A 14,794-nucleotide genomic window follows, 5' to 3' on the forward strand; every position below is an offset into this window, starting at 1 on the left:
TTTACCTTTACAGCACCATCTCTGTCATCAAAGTGAATAAAGGCATAGTCTTTTAACTTCTTTACACGCTCTAATTTTCCAAACTGGCTAAAGGTTTTTTCTAGTATTTCTTCTGTTACAGTGCTTGCAAGATTACGGACAAACAGTACTTTCACCTGAAAGAGAATTTAAAAATTTTAGGCACGATTAGCAGAGAGTTTTGCTGTGCTGATATAAAACAGAATTCTACGCACTTAAATTCCTTGAATTGTTAGTTTCACCATTAAAAAGCATGTATACAACCTGGGTGAAGTAAATATTTTGCCATGGTGGGCAATAGTAGCCCGAGGACTAAATTTATTAAACCATGGGAGCAGATATTTATGAACAGTTAAAGCAAAAGGACACCCTTCTTAAGCAGGTCACAGAATGTAAAATAAGGAAAGAAACTGGATATATCTGCATTAAATTTAATTTCAAACTAAGACTGAAGTATCCAGTTAAAATATGGGTTATGAAAAAAGGGGAGATTACGATTTAAAAAAAAAAATTTTTTTGCTTCAAAAAAAGCTATAACCTTTCATTTGTGTGCGAGGAAACTAACATTAACTGAATCTGTACGGAGCAAACAGAGGGGTGGATAAAGTATATTTTGACATATTAAACACGTTTACTACAAATTCATTTGTGGGTGACCACGAGCCTCTCTCAGCAGCACCAGAAACGGACAGGCAACTAGTTCACTACATTACCTACTCATACACACCCACCCTCATACAGGACCAATTAAGCGTCTTTGGGGAAAGATACACCGTCATTGAAAGAATGTGTGAACACAACACAAGCAGCTCACCTTTGCCATAACCTCTGGATCAGGATCCTCAATGGGGTCTGCCCACTCAACTGTTACAACATTGCCCCACACTTTTACTTTGCCACTCATTAACCTACGCCTTGCTTGGGCAGCAGTTTTATGATCTTCATATTCTAAGAAGCAAAAACCTCTGTTCTTTTTCTTGTCATCCGGCTGATGATAGAGTATAACGTCTGTAAGACCCTCTGAAAAACAAATGTTAAATAAAAACGTAAGTCTGATGGACTCATTTAAAAGCTGCATATAAATATTCACCCAGCTAGATTTCAACAGAAGCTGGATCACCATCTATGAAACACAAAGTTTACCAAATATACACCACCATTTCATAAACAGGTGACCCACCAAACCCAATGGCGGAGGAAACTGAACTGTTATGTGCTTTACCTGTAATATAGTTTCAGATTCTCTTTACAACCATGTAATTTTCGTCATTAACCAGATCTTAAAAATGCTTATCTTGTACATACACATTTATAATCTAAATGACTTTTACATTATGTAAATTTGAACATTAAACATTACAATAAGGCACATGAAAATGACTATTTTAAAAGTCTTAGGTTTTTATATAACTATATGAATACTTCGCAGCATATTACCAGTCTTATTTTAAACTACCGGTCTTCAAAATTTTAGTGTTAATTTATTGTTGGTTGACACACTGGTTGTTCTATAAAAATCAGGAAACAGATTGCAATTTTTCAGTCTCCACAGCTACTTTAAACATTCCAAGTTAAAACAAATTTACATTTTGCCTAAAGGGGCCCCGAGTTGCCTTGAAAGCCGCATATTGTAATATTTCTAGTTAGCCAATAAAAGGTGACATTTTGCCAAATTTCTCACCACAAATTAAAACGAAGATATAGAAAAGAACAATTACCTGAGGCTTTCTAAAGGATTTCAATTTTGGGAAAACAACATACTTATTAAAAACAATAAGGCTACATGGAAAATAGTTGCAACGGAGTCAATATAAAACAAACTGTAAAATAAATGGCCATTAAAAAAAGTGTTGGGCATGAAGTATAATTAATTTGCTTACCTGTGACTTTGCTGAATTCTTCTATAATCTGTTCTTTTGTTTTACTCTTGGGTATTGAGCCGACAAACAATCTATTATTGGCTACAGAAATGCACACACCAATGTGTTTTCCAGGGCGAATTTCATGATTATTACACTATGAAGGAAAAAATACTCAGTTACTAACTTTCTTTAAACAAAGTAAACCTAAACTAAGAAACCTGCAAAATACACTAACCAGTTTAACAGCTTCCTGAGCCGCCTCTTTAGTGCAGAATGTGACAAAGGCATAGCCTCTGTTCAAGCCACTTAAAGGATCCATCATGAGTCGAAGATCCCAAATAGTCCCAGCTTTCTCAAACAACGGAACCAGTTCATCTTCAAACAAATCTCTTGGAATTTTACCTACAAATATCTTCCAACACACAAACAAAATTCCTTTATTACTGAACTTTAACAGCTTTATAAGAAATGTACAATTATACTTACTAATGAAATAAATTGGATGTTTCCTTACAAGTACAATTTGAAAACCAAAAATTACCTAATGTGACACCAGGTCTGTCCACTGCTTTGCAAAAACAAGTTTCATTATTTTTCTTACTTTATAGTTTGATAGATACAGGAAACCATGCAAGTTTGACACTATTAAATGTATTTTGCTATAGTACCTGATGTCTTATCAGATGTGAAATTTCCTTCACAAGCAAAAGAGTGGACTATTCAACACAAATAAACTAAGATGGTGTAGCTGTTGGGCAAAAAATGTTCCAATACATGCCGATTCAAAACACTTGATATCTGTGCCCAATTAGCCCTGACCCTACATGACTTAAAAAAAAAAAAACACTCCATCCCACAAAAAAAAAAAACCACGTTACCATCAATAATCTACAATAGCAGTATTTAACAATGCAGTCTTTACAAATTTGCACTCTACCACATCTATCATATGTTAGCAACCCCCACACCAATTCACTGACGTGAAAATTCTTCAAGCGTTAACAGAAGTTGTCATCAATTGCCCCGCAAAATTAAACTATAGACAATTGCATTCCAAGGTCTGGCAACAGACCATATCTCAATTTTTACAAAGAAACTGATATCAACATGACCTTTATATCAATTTCTGATTTGTTATTTGTTTCCCTTAATAACAATGATGCAAGACTGAACCATTACTACTTTATAAACCTAACCACAACAATTACAATTTTTAAGATACCTCCCTTCCCATATAAAAAAATGCCACCCCATATTTGCAAAAGGGACAGCTACTAGCATGTATCTTGTTTGAGGTACAAATGTCTAAAACACCATGTGACAGACATACACTGAAAATAAAAGTTAATTCATGGCAGGAACACATTCTTTGGAGGACAAGTCCAATACAAAACATAGTTCAAACTTCCACCACAGAAACTACTGCACATTTCACATTAGCTTTTAAATCTTTGCCATTGCTGAATACCCACTCTGAACAATTAACCAACCACATCAGCTGTGCATGCTTCCACACAGCAAATGAATGTTTTAATTTGTTTGTAAATGTAAGTATCCATAAAATATAGCAGATACACAAATGCATATTCTTACCTCTGTGCCAACTGTTGGCTGCATGCCAGTGTACACATGTTCAGGAGGGGGCCCACCATATTTCCTCTGTCCTGTTGTAACATCAAGTGTGTATCCAGTTCGTTCCAATAGAGCCTGTTGCAAATTGACCAAGACAAACAAGGTCAGTATTTTTAAATGTCAATTTATAAACACTGACAATACTTTGGTTTAGCATTAATAAGAATGTTTATTAAACTGTTCAACTTTCACAATTAAACTCACTCTTTAATTGTCCCACTTTTAAAAAAAAATGAATGTTTAAAAAGACAACTGCTGTCTATTTCATTTTTGTTAGTAACTCCACTATGAAGCTCTCAAGGCATAACTAATATAACAGCATCATGTCAAGAAGGGACACATTTCATTATTCTAAACAGATGCATGTATGGTAAGTAAATAGGACATACTTTAATTTTTGATTCATCTGGTCCTTTATTAGATTCTGACACTTTGGTCCCCTGTTTCTCTCTCTGCCTGTAGGTCTTCATGACTCCACATAAAAAGGCACTTTTGTTCTACAAATTAAAAAGGAAATTTTTATTAAAAAACAGTTATTCGATAAACAGGACACTGTACAGGTGAACTTAAAATGCAATACACACTTGTACATGGGAGAGATCACTGTCCTTAAATTGCTGTAGCACTTGCAAAGCACCTTCTTCATTAAACTCTTTTAAAGCTTCAATTGCTCGTTCATCAAGATCACTATGGGCTACCAATCCTACAGGAGAAAAAAAAAAAGTGTTCTTTATTTATTCCCTTTTTAACTTTTACCACTTTTACTTCTTCTGTCCAATCAGATCTTAGCGGTTGAAATTCAGTGTGACAAAGTCACTCCATAAAAAAAAGCAGCATCATGTGGACAGATGTAAAAAAAAAAAACAGGAAAAAAAAAAAAAAAAAACACACACACACACCCAGAACTGAGAACATCCTGACATTTTGTGGAACACCACCATAGTACTACACTGACCAGAACAGAAAATGAATGTATTTTGGACTACTTTACAGTCAATCATTTTTGTTAAAACTGAATGTTTAAATCTACTTTACATACGTCACCCTAACACAAACAATTTGAATGTGCAATGGTTTCCAAAAATCAGTAACATCATTTCTGTTGAAATTCCAGAATAACATACCTTAAAACACTGCTTACAACTTCAAAGATGTGGAATGATGTAACGAATCTATGGTCCCCCTGCCCTCATCAATAATTACCACATCACCAGTTCCTGCTGTGAGCAGCTGCTGCTTTTGTAGTCTCTTTTGTCCATCTGACCAGAAAACAGTCATACCAAGTACAATATTCAGTGTAATCCTAGTCTTCACAATCTTTCACCAGCTCCCACTTGTCCAGCCAACAGTTTTCTGCAGCACTATCTATAGACAGTAACTAAGTCTAGTATGGTACACAGGTTCATCCAGTGGAACCCTCCTATAACACTAAATATTCCCAAACACCCATAAGACTTTCAAATCTATGCGAAGGATCAATCACTTATGCTAAAAATGCAGTTTAGTTTTTAAAATAATTACAATTTTAATTAAAAAATATGAAACCAGAATGCTGAGCACAAAAATCATTTTACAGGTTTGTCATTGGCATTCAGTTGCCAATAAATTACCTGCTATGTAAATTTCATCTAATTTTTCGGCAACCTTCTGTGGTAAACCAGCGCCTAGTAAAGTCTGGAAGTGTTCAGAATGAGTGACTTCAGTAGATGTGTCCATTGGTTCTTCTGTACCATTTCCATTAATGTGTTCTGTGGCCATGTCTCCAGAAATCTGTGCAAATGCAATGAACAGAATTAATTCAAATATCCAAGGCAAAGCTAAATAAAGTTCTGCATGGTTTAGTTAGTCTGTGCCCTTAATACGCTGGCAAGCTTTTGGGAACATGCCATTCATTGCAAACGCGCATCCACAGTAATGACTGGCAACAGAATGTCGCGACCACGAGAACTTGCAACGTTGCAGAAGACATTATCTCGTTTCTGGTAGCGCTTACTATTTGCCTGACTACTCGTCTTAACTTCAAACTATAACAATAAAACATTTAAAACAAAGGGTTCCCGCCATTTGCTTCCGTTGCAGCAGCATGAAGGAGGAACAAAGGCCTTCCCCACCCCAAACCTGGCGATCAGACATGCTTTCGAGCGCTGACTACACGTGCTTTTGCTACTACGTTCGCGTTGACAAAAATAATCGTATAGTCAAAACCGGAAATTCTACCGTACAGCAACAACCTGCTATCAAAATAATAACGCGCTATCTGACATTTTACGTTAAGAAAACTCACGGTAAAGCATTTTATCTTGATAACTAAAATCACGCAGTAACAAAAGCGCGTTTCTCGTTCCTCCCTTATACTATAGCCAAAAACAGATGATGAATTACATGTAAAACAGAAAACAATACGACACGCGCGTTTCCAAAGCACACTTCTAATTAAAAGCTGCTTAATCAACTGCCAAAAGAACAGACAAAAATCGCATATGTTAAAAAAAACAACAACACCGGTCATTCGAGTAACGCCCGGGCCTAATGAATGAAACGCTCATTGAGGCCTTATTGTTTAAGTCTGCCGAAAGCGTCTCAAGAACATACAAGCTAATCTCAATATTCAACAGCAATACCAGAGGCCTACATCCAACTTATTTTTTTTAAACTGGAAAAACAACTTGTGCAAAAGAATCTTGTGATATGGGAGAAAATCATTATGTACAAAGGCCTAGAAAGACAACGTGCCGCCACATCTGCGGACACCATTTTCAAAAAGCCGGTGTTCTCATTACCGCATCATTTAAAACAAGCACTTAAAACCCTGTACAAAACACGAAAAACAAAATCTATAAAGCATAATCTTCCGCGTAGGACTCGTGCAACTCGCTTGGAAAATGCTTACCTGCCGATGGCTCTAAAAGGTGTGTGGAGCGTGTTATTTTGGAGGTACAGGAGTTGGTGTTATTATTTTTTATTTTTTAATTTTTTTTCTTTTTAAGCAGGAAAAAAAAAAGAAAATAGGCGCACTGCTCCCCAGCGCAGATCCGGCTCTGTTCTTTCTCTCCGGCGGATGATGTAAAATGGCGGCCGTGCTCACGCTGCGAATCCAGTCGTATCAATGGGGTTTCTCGAAACGCCGCGCACGGGCTCGCCTCTCAGCTTCTAAATTGGAACCTCCACGGCGTGGACTAGAAGGCGGGGCCTGATGACGACATCACTACAGTTCGTTCTGAAAAGCCACACCTCCCCCTTCAAAGTAAAGAATCAATGACGGGCGGAACCACGCAAGAACAGCTGTACTGGTGTGAGCGCCAATCATAAGATACGCGTGAATTTAGTGCCACTGCTGTCTTTCTGAATATTAAGTGTTTTTTTTTTAAGAGCGTTAATTTAGTACTTCAGTTTTGTAGGGTTTTTAATACTCGATCCACATAGGCTACTGGGTATAGACACGATCTGTATGTAAATAATGTTATAAATACTGTGTAAAGGGACACCGGCCTACATTGACAAACAATGAAAACATACATTTTAATATTCACGTGTACAAATTTCAGCTTACTTTGCCCTTGGGTACATGCAGTGAGTTTTAATGTTAATACATACTAACATTAATGTATTACACAGTTACCAGAACTTTGATGGGTATCATCTTTATTCATAAAAATCTTGTGTAACACAATTTGAAGAAAAAAACTCATAGAATAAATTAATTGCATAATGTAAATGTTTAAGCTAACCACAGAGGATTCCAAACAATTGCATGCTATAAATGCCTATATTAAAATGCCAGAGAATTTTTGAATTGTACAGCTGTCTCTGCAGTTGTCAAGAAATGGATCCATGGACAAATGATTACATTTTTATTTAAAGCATCTCTCATGAAGGAGAACACCACAAGACACTTTACTGAAACATTTTGTGAAAAAATAAATAAATAAAAATAAATGATAAACTTACGGGAAATAAACTTCAGTGCACACTTACTTAAATTCAATTTTCTGTCTGTGTCATCTCTTTATAAATAGTGATAAAATGATGAAAGACTCTTTACAGACCTTACTCGTATTGTGCAGTGTCGGCGCACCTTATTCCAGCAGCAGGTTAGTAACTAGCCCCAGACAGTAAACCACTCCATCCCTGTGGATATTCTCACTCACATTCACACGTCTTTACATCTTGCCAGATCTTCTCCATAATGGCATGTTTTTGGACTTTAGGGGAAAATGGGAGTCACTTGATATAACACCAAAAGCACAAAGAGAATATTATTATTGAATGTTTGGCAAAAGCCTTTAACCATAGCAACACAGAAGAACTGTATTCTGACACTTAGAGATTTACTCAATTTTAGCTAGATGAAGGGTAATTTTGTGGTTTAAACTCCTGTGTCTTAGTGAATGCTCCACACTGGTGCCATTTATACAATAATTATGTAAACACCACACACAATATACCTAATTTGGAAGGAAACGTCTGTTCTGTCTCCACCAGTTTTCATTTCTTGGAGTACCTTTACCAGCAAGTACCATCATGCTGTGCAGTCCTAAAAATAATATTTTTTAATGGTACTTTTTGGCTCTTTACTAGGTTGTGTGGTTTCTTGTAGAACTATTGGTTGACAAAACACCATTTCATTGTGGGAAGTGTTTTCTGCATAGGAAGTTACATAATTTCTAGCAGCAGATCTTAAAATCACCTTGATCAGTAACATGATGTCTTTTTTCTTCTTTTTAATTCCTTCTCTAAACTCGTGTTTTCAGTGCAGGTTACATCACCTGTTGTTAAAACCATTGTATTAGTTGGACTGTCCAGTTCAGGGATGCAGTAGTCAAAGTGTATCCTGGCCGGTTCAAAAGCAAGACATTTATCAGTCTTGGATGGACAATCAGACCACTGCAGTGCCCACTCACACAAATGCATTTATAGTGGGCCAGTTAAAATTTGCCAGTAAACCTGTTGCACACATATTTGGGTCATGGATTGAAAACTGATGGACCCATCCAAACCTATGGAGAATATTCAAGCTCCACACAAAAAAAAAACAACCAGGCAGTAGCACTAACCACTGTGTCAATATCCCACTTTTTAGTAGTTTGGTAACCAGTGAGATTTCTCTGAGGTGTAATTATTGCTAGTTGAAAGCTTTGTAACTTTACAGTCATATGAAACATTTCTATACATTGTGAAAACTTAAAGGAACTCATATAAAGCCAATTGTCAAAATGTGGCATTTCTTTCTGAAAGCCTCTGCTCACACCATATTTTCAGAAACAAGATTAACTGTAGGGGGATCTCTACTATAAGCCAAACTGTCAGGATCATTAGGGTTAGAAAGATGTAAATAAACTTGTATAAGGTCCCCCAATTTAGGATAAGAATAAAGGACTAGTCTGCTCTCTGACAACTCTGTCTCCAGGGTCACAGCTACATATAGCATGTGATGTGACTGACCCCTTGAATATCATAAAGACTTGCAATTAATCCTCTTTTCTTGAATTGAAATATTTTAAAGAAAATGCACCCCTCTTTTTTCTCAGCTCAAATCACTTATCTTTGATCAGTTTCACCTTTGTTTTGTGCCTCTTATGATCTTGGTTCTTAGCTCTGTGTTGGAAATCTCTCTGTTTTCTTCAAAATACCAACTCAACAGGTTATCCTTTGGTAAGAATATTCGTTTAAATATAGTTCTAAGGTGCATTTTTATCATCTATTATTTTCATGGGCTTAAGGACAATTTTTTTAATGCTGATCCTAAAGACCCTCAAAGTGGACAATCAGTACTGATTCATGTGGCAGTTAGAAGCATTGCCCTTCTGATCCCCAATTGCTCTTCAACAGCTTGGGACAAAAAGACAAAAACCAGCCACATAAAATAGAACTTCCACCTTTTAGCAGCTCCTGCTATCAAACAAAAAAGCCATTAACAATCACTTGGTCATGAACCCAGCATATGCAGGCTTAAAAAGAAGAACACCCACATATTAAATAAGACTTTATGACCAATACCCTCTGAAACCCTACCTTATTAATTCACCTCCCCTTACACCCATTTTCTCAATTACTCTATATTGCCTTTGATTCCTGTATGTCTAAATATTTTCCTCTCATGATGACTCTTGGTAGGGGTTGAAAGCTTAGGAATAAAAAATAGTTTTAAGACACAAGACTCATCTACTCTGTTTGTGGACTTCTAGATACATTTTGTAATAAGTACAAGTGAGTCACAAATAGGTTTGGGGATGGCCACCCCATAAACTTGAAAATGCTATCGAAAAAGAAGGCAAACATAGGCACATCTTTATAGACAGGGGTCCAAACAAGACCTGATTAACAGGTTGAAGGCTGATAAAAAGGCTGAATGGAAGAAGAGGTGGAGTCGGAGAGGCCGGAACAGTACATGACATGGCAGGGAGAGGGGTTCTGAGTACTGGATGTGACGTCATTAGAGGGTGCCGGGAGTGATGTCAACAGTGGGTTAACAGGTTATGATGTCACTGAGAAGCAGGGTGTTCGGCTGGTCTGCAGAGGGACAAAAGGATTCTGGCTGAGAAATGACACTGTTTGAGCCTATAAACCATCTCTCATGTGCATGTGTGTGACACAACCCTCCCCTCAGCCCAAACCGAGAGGTCGTGAACCCGAGAAAGAGCATTGGAGTTAGCCTGGAGAGAATCCTGACAATAAAGGACAGAAAACTTATAAGGTTGGAGGTCCAAAAACCAACAAGTGATGTGCGAGTTGGACTCCTGGTGCACTGCCATCCACTGCAAAGTAGCATGATAAGTGAAAAGGGTAAAATTCATGGCCCAAGAGGTAGTACCTCAGTTGTATTACTGCACATTTGATCACCAAAGCCTCCTGTTCCACCACATACCTGATTTCCCTTTCCAGCAGTTTCCGACTCAGAAACATGATGGAGTGTTTGACACCATCGATGTTGTGGCTCAACACAGCACCCAGTCCTGTGTCCAAAGCTTCTGGAGAATAAAAGGCAGAGAGAAGTTAGGAGCCATTTACAAAGGTGCCGCCATAAGAGCCTGCTTCAGGTCACAAAATGCAGTGTCTGCTTTACTGTTTTATACCATGTCGTTAGGGGCGCAATTTATTGTTAAATCCGTCAAGGGCGCTGTTCTTTCAGAGAACCGTGGTACAAACAGGCAGTAGTACCCGACCAAACCAAGAAAGGCTTGGACCTGCCGCTTGGTTTTTGGATGGGGCCACTTAAATATGGCATTTTCTTTGGAACACTGTGGTTTGATTGACCCTCCACCCACTTGCCTAAATACTTGGCCTTGACCAGTCCAAAGAAACATTTCTTGGGATTGATTCGAAGTCCGGCTTTTCCAAGTACCTGGAGCACAACCTGAACCTGCTCTAGGTGTTTCTTCCAGGTTTCAGAATATATTATTACATCATCCAAGTATAGTAGGTGGCACTATAGGAATTGGCCATGATAATGCCAGTGTCCACTAGGGGCACTAAACACTATCTTGGCCTTCACGGAATCTGTAAATAAACCTGCCAGTACCCCCTTGTCTTGTCAAGAGTGGTCAAATATTTTGCCTTTCTGAGTCGCTCGAGGAGGTCATCCACTCGTGGCATTAGATAAGCGTTGAATTGGTAGACTTGATTAAGGTGACAGAAATAATTGTAGATCTCTTAATTAATCTATACTAATAAAAGGCAAAGCCCTCACTGACTGACTGACTGACTGACTGACTGACTGACTGACTGACTGACTCACTCACTCACTCACTCACTCACTCACTGACTCATCACTAATTCTCCAACTTCCTGTGTAGGTAGAAGGCTAAAATTTGGCAGGCTTATTCCTTACAGCTTATTTACAAAAGTTAAGCAGGTATCATTTCGAAATTCTACACGTAACGGTCATAACGGTCATAACGGTCAATAACAGTCGACCACGTCCACCATGTTGAACCTTCTTATTTATGGCCCCATCTTCACGAAATTTGGTAGGTGGCTTCCCTGCGCTAACCAAAACCAATGTACGTACTTATTTCGTGGTATGACGCCACCGTCGGCCACCATATTGAATTTTCCAAACGTCACTAATTCTCCAACTTCCCGTGTAGATAGAAGGCTGAAATTTGGCAGGCTCATTCCTTACAGCCTACTTACAAAAGTTAAGCAGGTTTCATTTCGAAATTCTACGCGTAACGGTCATAACGGTCAACAACGTCCGCCATGTTGAACTTTCTTATTCATGGCCCCATCTTCACGAAATTTGGTAGGCGGCTTCCCTGCGCTAACCAAAACCAATGTAATGCACTTATTTCAGTGGTATGACGCCACTGTCAGCCGCCATATTGAACTTTCCAACGTCACTAATTCTCCAACTTCCCGTGTGGGTAGAAGGCTGAAATTTGGTACTTATTTCGGTGGTATGATGCCACTGTCGGCTGCCATTTTGAACTTTTCAACGGTCTTTGTTACTTATGGGCCATCTTCAAGAAATTTGGTACGCGGGTTCACAACGCTAACTGAATCCTACTTACGTACATATATACATCCATAGCCTGCAGCTCGGTCACCGTGTGAGGCGGCATTGGGTCCCCCATCCCAACGCCTCCCACATTGTTGGCTGCCTGCCTATATAAGGCCATCCGTCGCTCCAGTCTCTACATTCCCTTCCTTGCTTCGCCACGGAATTCACGTCTCCCTGCTGATAACTACAGCCTTTTTATTTAATCCACGGCTTCTCCGGTGTTTTATTGTTCATTTATTACGATTATAGTTAATGTGTAGGTATTTTAGACTTACTTTACATTGTTCAGGTACCCATTTCCTTTATCATTCCAACCATACCCCCATTAACATGTCTATCGAGGTGATCACCATCGACCAAAGAACTGTCACTTACCGAGTGGTTTCCATGCCTGGAGATGGCACCTACCTTTTCCATTCTCTTTGTTACATATTGCACGGCCATATCAGGCTCACTCTTGATATATGTATTGAATGACTGGGACAGGTTCAAGGTGTGGATTGATGATGGTACAGGAGATAATTATTCTAAACAGGAGCACGAGAAGAGTGAAATGCTTAAGCCCTTCACCTATGGTTCTGCATGTGAGCTGATGGCTGCCGGTGAATTGTTCGGTTGTCGCTTTCAGGTGTACCGAAATGGCCAAATATTTTACACCTTTTGACAACCGCCAATGCCTCTTAAACATCTTAGATTGACAGGTGACGATTTCAGCAGTGGACACAAGAGTTGTCAAGAGTTGAGACAAGATTGCTTTTCACATGGCCAACTGTACTTTGCATGCTCAAGAGTAAGCTCAGCGCACAGCTTGGTCATATTACAACCAGAGGGCCAAACTCCCAATGTGGTATACAAAGAGATCCTTAACAAATAATTATTGGTATATTTTTCCTCAGTGGGTTCCGTGTCCCTCCTGTCGATGTAACAGATGGGACTGCCTTCAGTCCTTTCCTCCCCGCTGACTTCATGGGTTCCATCTGCCCCTGCAGAGGGCGGCCAGCAACCGGACGTGAGCGGTCTGCCTCACGTTCTCCCGTATCGGAGGAACCGGCATTCTTCCCTCGATTCCTCCTTTTCCTCTGTGATGCCATGACGGTCTGGGTCTGAGCATGGCAAGCGCTCAGATCCAATCCCAACTGCATCCCTACAGAGTGACGGGGGACTGCCACGGGCTCGTCCTAGCGTAGGTCGCTAGGACCTAGGGCACTCATCAGCCCCTGTCCTGCCAGCCCCTGCGATCTCTCCCTCCTCACCTCGCGCACAGCACTCCCTGCCATGTCTGTTGTTGGAGAACCGCGTACTCGTTGCTGGTCATTAGCATCACAGCCAATTTCGGCGGATTCTCCCTTATGCTATACGGGGTCGGCTGTACTCACCGTCCCCGCCGTACCGTTCCGGCTGAAGATTCCATTGTCGCGCCGTCTCGTCGCCATCCGTAGCACTTCTATCGACGCAACCGTCATCCTCTCCAGTACTTGCACTTCTGCCCGGAGGGCACGTAGCACCTGTAACAACCGCTGCTCCGCAGGCTGAAGGCACGCCTCCAGCTCATGCAGAGCAGCCGGCAAAGACAGGAAGTTAGCCGACGGTAAGCACACCTGTCTGTCAGCAACACACGCCGGCGACTTCCTGTGGGCCTCTTCCTCCGGCCCAATCAGGTCTCTCCCGGGCACGAGATGGACATTCCTTGGTCCCACGTCTATACAGTCATTGGCGGGCACACAAGACACACTGGCCAATCCCGTGCCTGTCAGCGGGTGGGACTTCCGGTCCGTGGCCATCTTTGCTATCCTCTTCCTGGTGCGGTGGCCTTTTTGGGCTTTCACGAGCGGCAGCGGCTCCCTTTCTGCAGCTCTCATAGCTGCTGCCGCGCTGCAGCAGCCCCGCCAACCGACATGCCCCCGCCACTGACCCGGATCCGGGCAGCCCCTGCTCTGTAAATAAAGAACACACTCGGCCCCACAGGGCCAGTTGCCGACAAGCAGGGAACATACCTCCTGGATCCCATCTGCACGAGGAAACGTCCCTGGCATAGCTTCACTGGGCGACACGCTCGTCGGAGCCCGCTGCACTCTTGCCCTGGCCGTTGTCTCTCTCCCGCACCAGGTGAGCACCAGTCCTCTGCGATCTGGCAGCGGTCTGCTGGGCGACTCCTTGTCCCGGGGTTGTGGGCACGCCGCACCCGCGGCATGTGTGTGGGCGCACTTGCTGCGCCGGGCCATCCACAAAATTATTTTGTGACGGGCCCTCCGTCTTGAACCAGGCGGAAAGTCCCATCTGGGATGCCATTGTGGAAGCTGGCACAAACACAGACAGGCGGACACGTTCATCTCACCCATAATCACGTTTATTTACAATAAAGTCACAAAAGTGTACCACAAAACCCCCAAAGTCCCCAAAAGTCCTGGGCACACAATGCCTCCTTCAGACCGCCTCCTTTTCTCCTCTTTAGCTCAGTCCACTCCACTCCCGACTCTCGCACTGAATGAAGGGAGGCGGCCCCTTTTATTATCACCCGGATGTGCTCCAGGTGGGCTCTGGCAATCACCCGCCGACACGCCCATGTGTGGCGGAAGTGCCGGCTGCATTCCTGGAAGCACTCCGGGTGTCCCTGCTCTTCTTCCCCCCAGCACTTCCTGGTGTGGCGGAAGTGCTGAGGTCCAGGGCTCCCAAGGCATGGGAACGCCCCCTGGCGGCGACCACGGGCCCCTACAGGGTGGAGCTTGGCCCCGAAAGCAACCAGGATGGCGGCCCCCACGTGATCCAGGGTGTGTGTAGACCC

The 14,794-nt window shown here is 41.3% G+C and overlaps 1 protein-coding gene across 7 annotated transcripts in view; it reads right to left on the reverse strand.

Moving 5' to 3' along the window:
• LOC120525621 (synaptotagmin binding, cytoplasmic RNA interacting protein) overlaps positions 1–6,660 on the reverse strand; it is an 11,280-nt gene extending 4,620 nt beyond the window's left edge. For 4 of the 7 annotated variants that reach the window (XM_039748075.1, XM_039748074.1, XM_039748073.1 and 1 more), the window contains exons 1-9: positions 6,403–6,659; positions 5,123–5,282; positions 4,097–4,215; positions 3,902–4,009; positions 3,474–3,587; positions 2,116–2,292; positions 1,899–2,034; positions 833–1,038; positions 6–155 (exon numbers count right to left, since the gene is read on the reverse strand). In XM_039748075.1, coding sequence (XP_039604009.1) covers positions 6–155; positions 833–1,038; positions 1,899–2,034; positions 2,116–2,292; positions 3,474–3,587; positions 3,902–4,009; positions 4,097–4,215; positions 5,123–5,270 — 1,158 coding nt within the window. In that variant the 5' untranslated portion in view covers positions 5,271–5,282; positions 6,403–6,659. Of the gene's footprint in view, positions 1–5; positions 156–832; positions 1,039–1,898; positions 2,035–2,115; positions 2,293–3,473; positions 3,588–3,901; positions 4,010–4,096; positions 4,216–5,122; positions 5,283–6,402 lie in introns of all 7 variants that reach the window. The other 3 variants (XM_039748077.1, XM_039748076.1, XM_039748071.1) reach the window with 2 other exon arrangements.
• Positions 6,661–14,794: the final 8,134 nt, after the last annotated feature.

This window comes from Polypterus senegalus, chromosome 3 (genome assembly GCF_016835505.1).
Source record: "Polypterus senegalus isolate Bchr_013 chromosome 3, ASM1683550v1, whole genome shotgun sequence".
Taxonomy (NCBI): Eukaryota; Metazoa; Chordata; class Cladistia; order Polypteriformes; family Polypteridae; genus Polypterus; species Polypterus senegalus.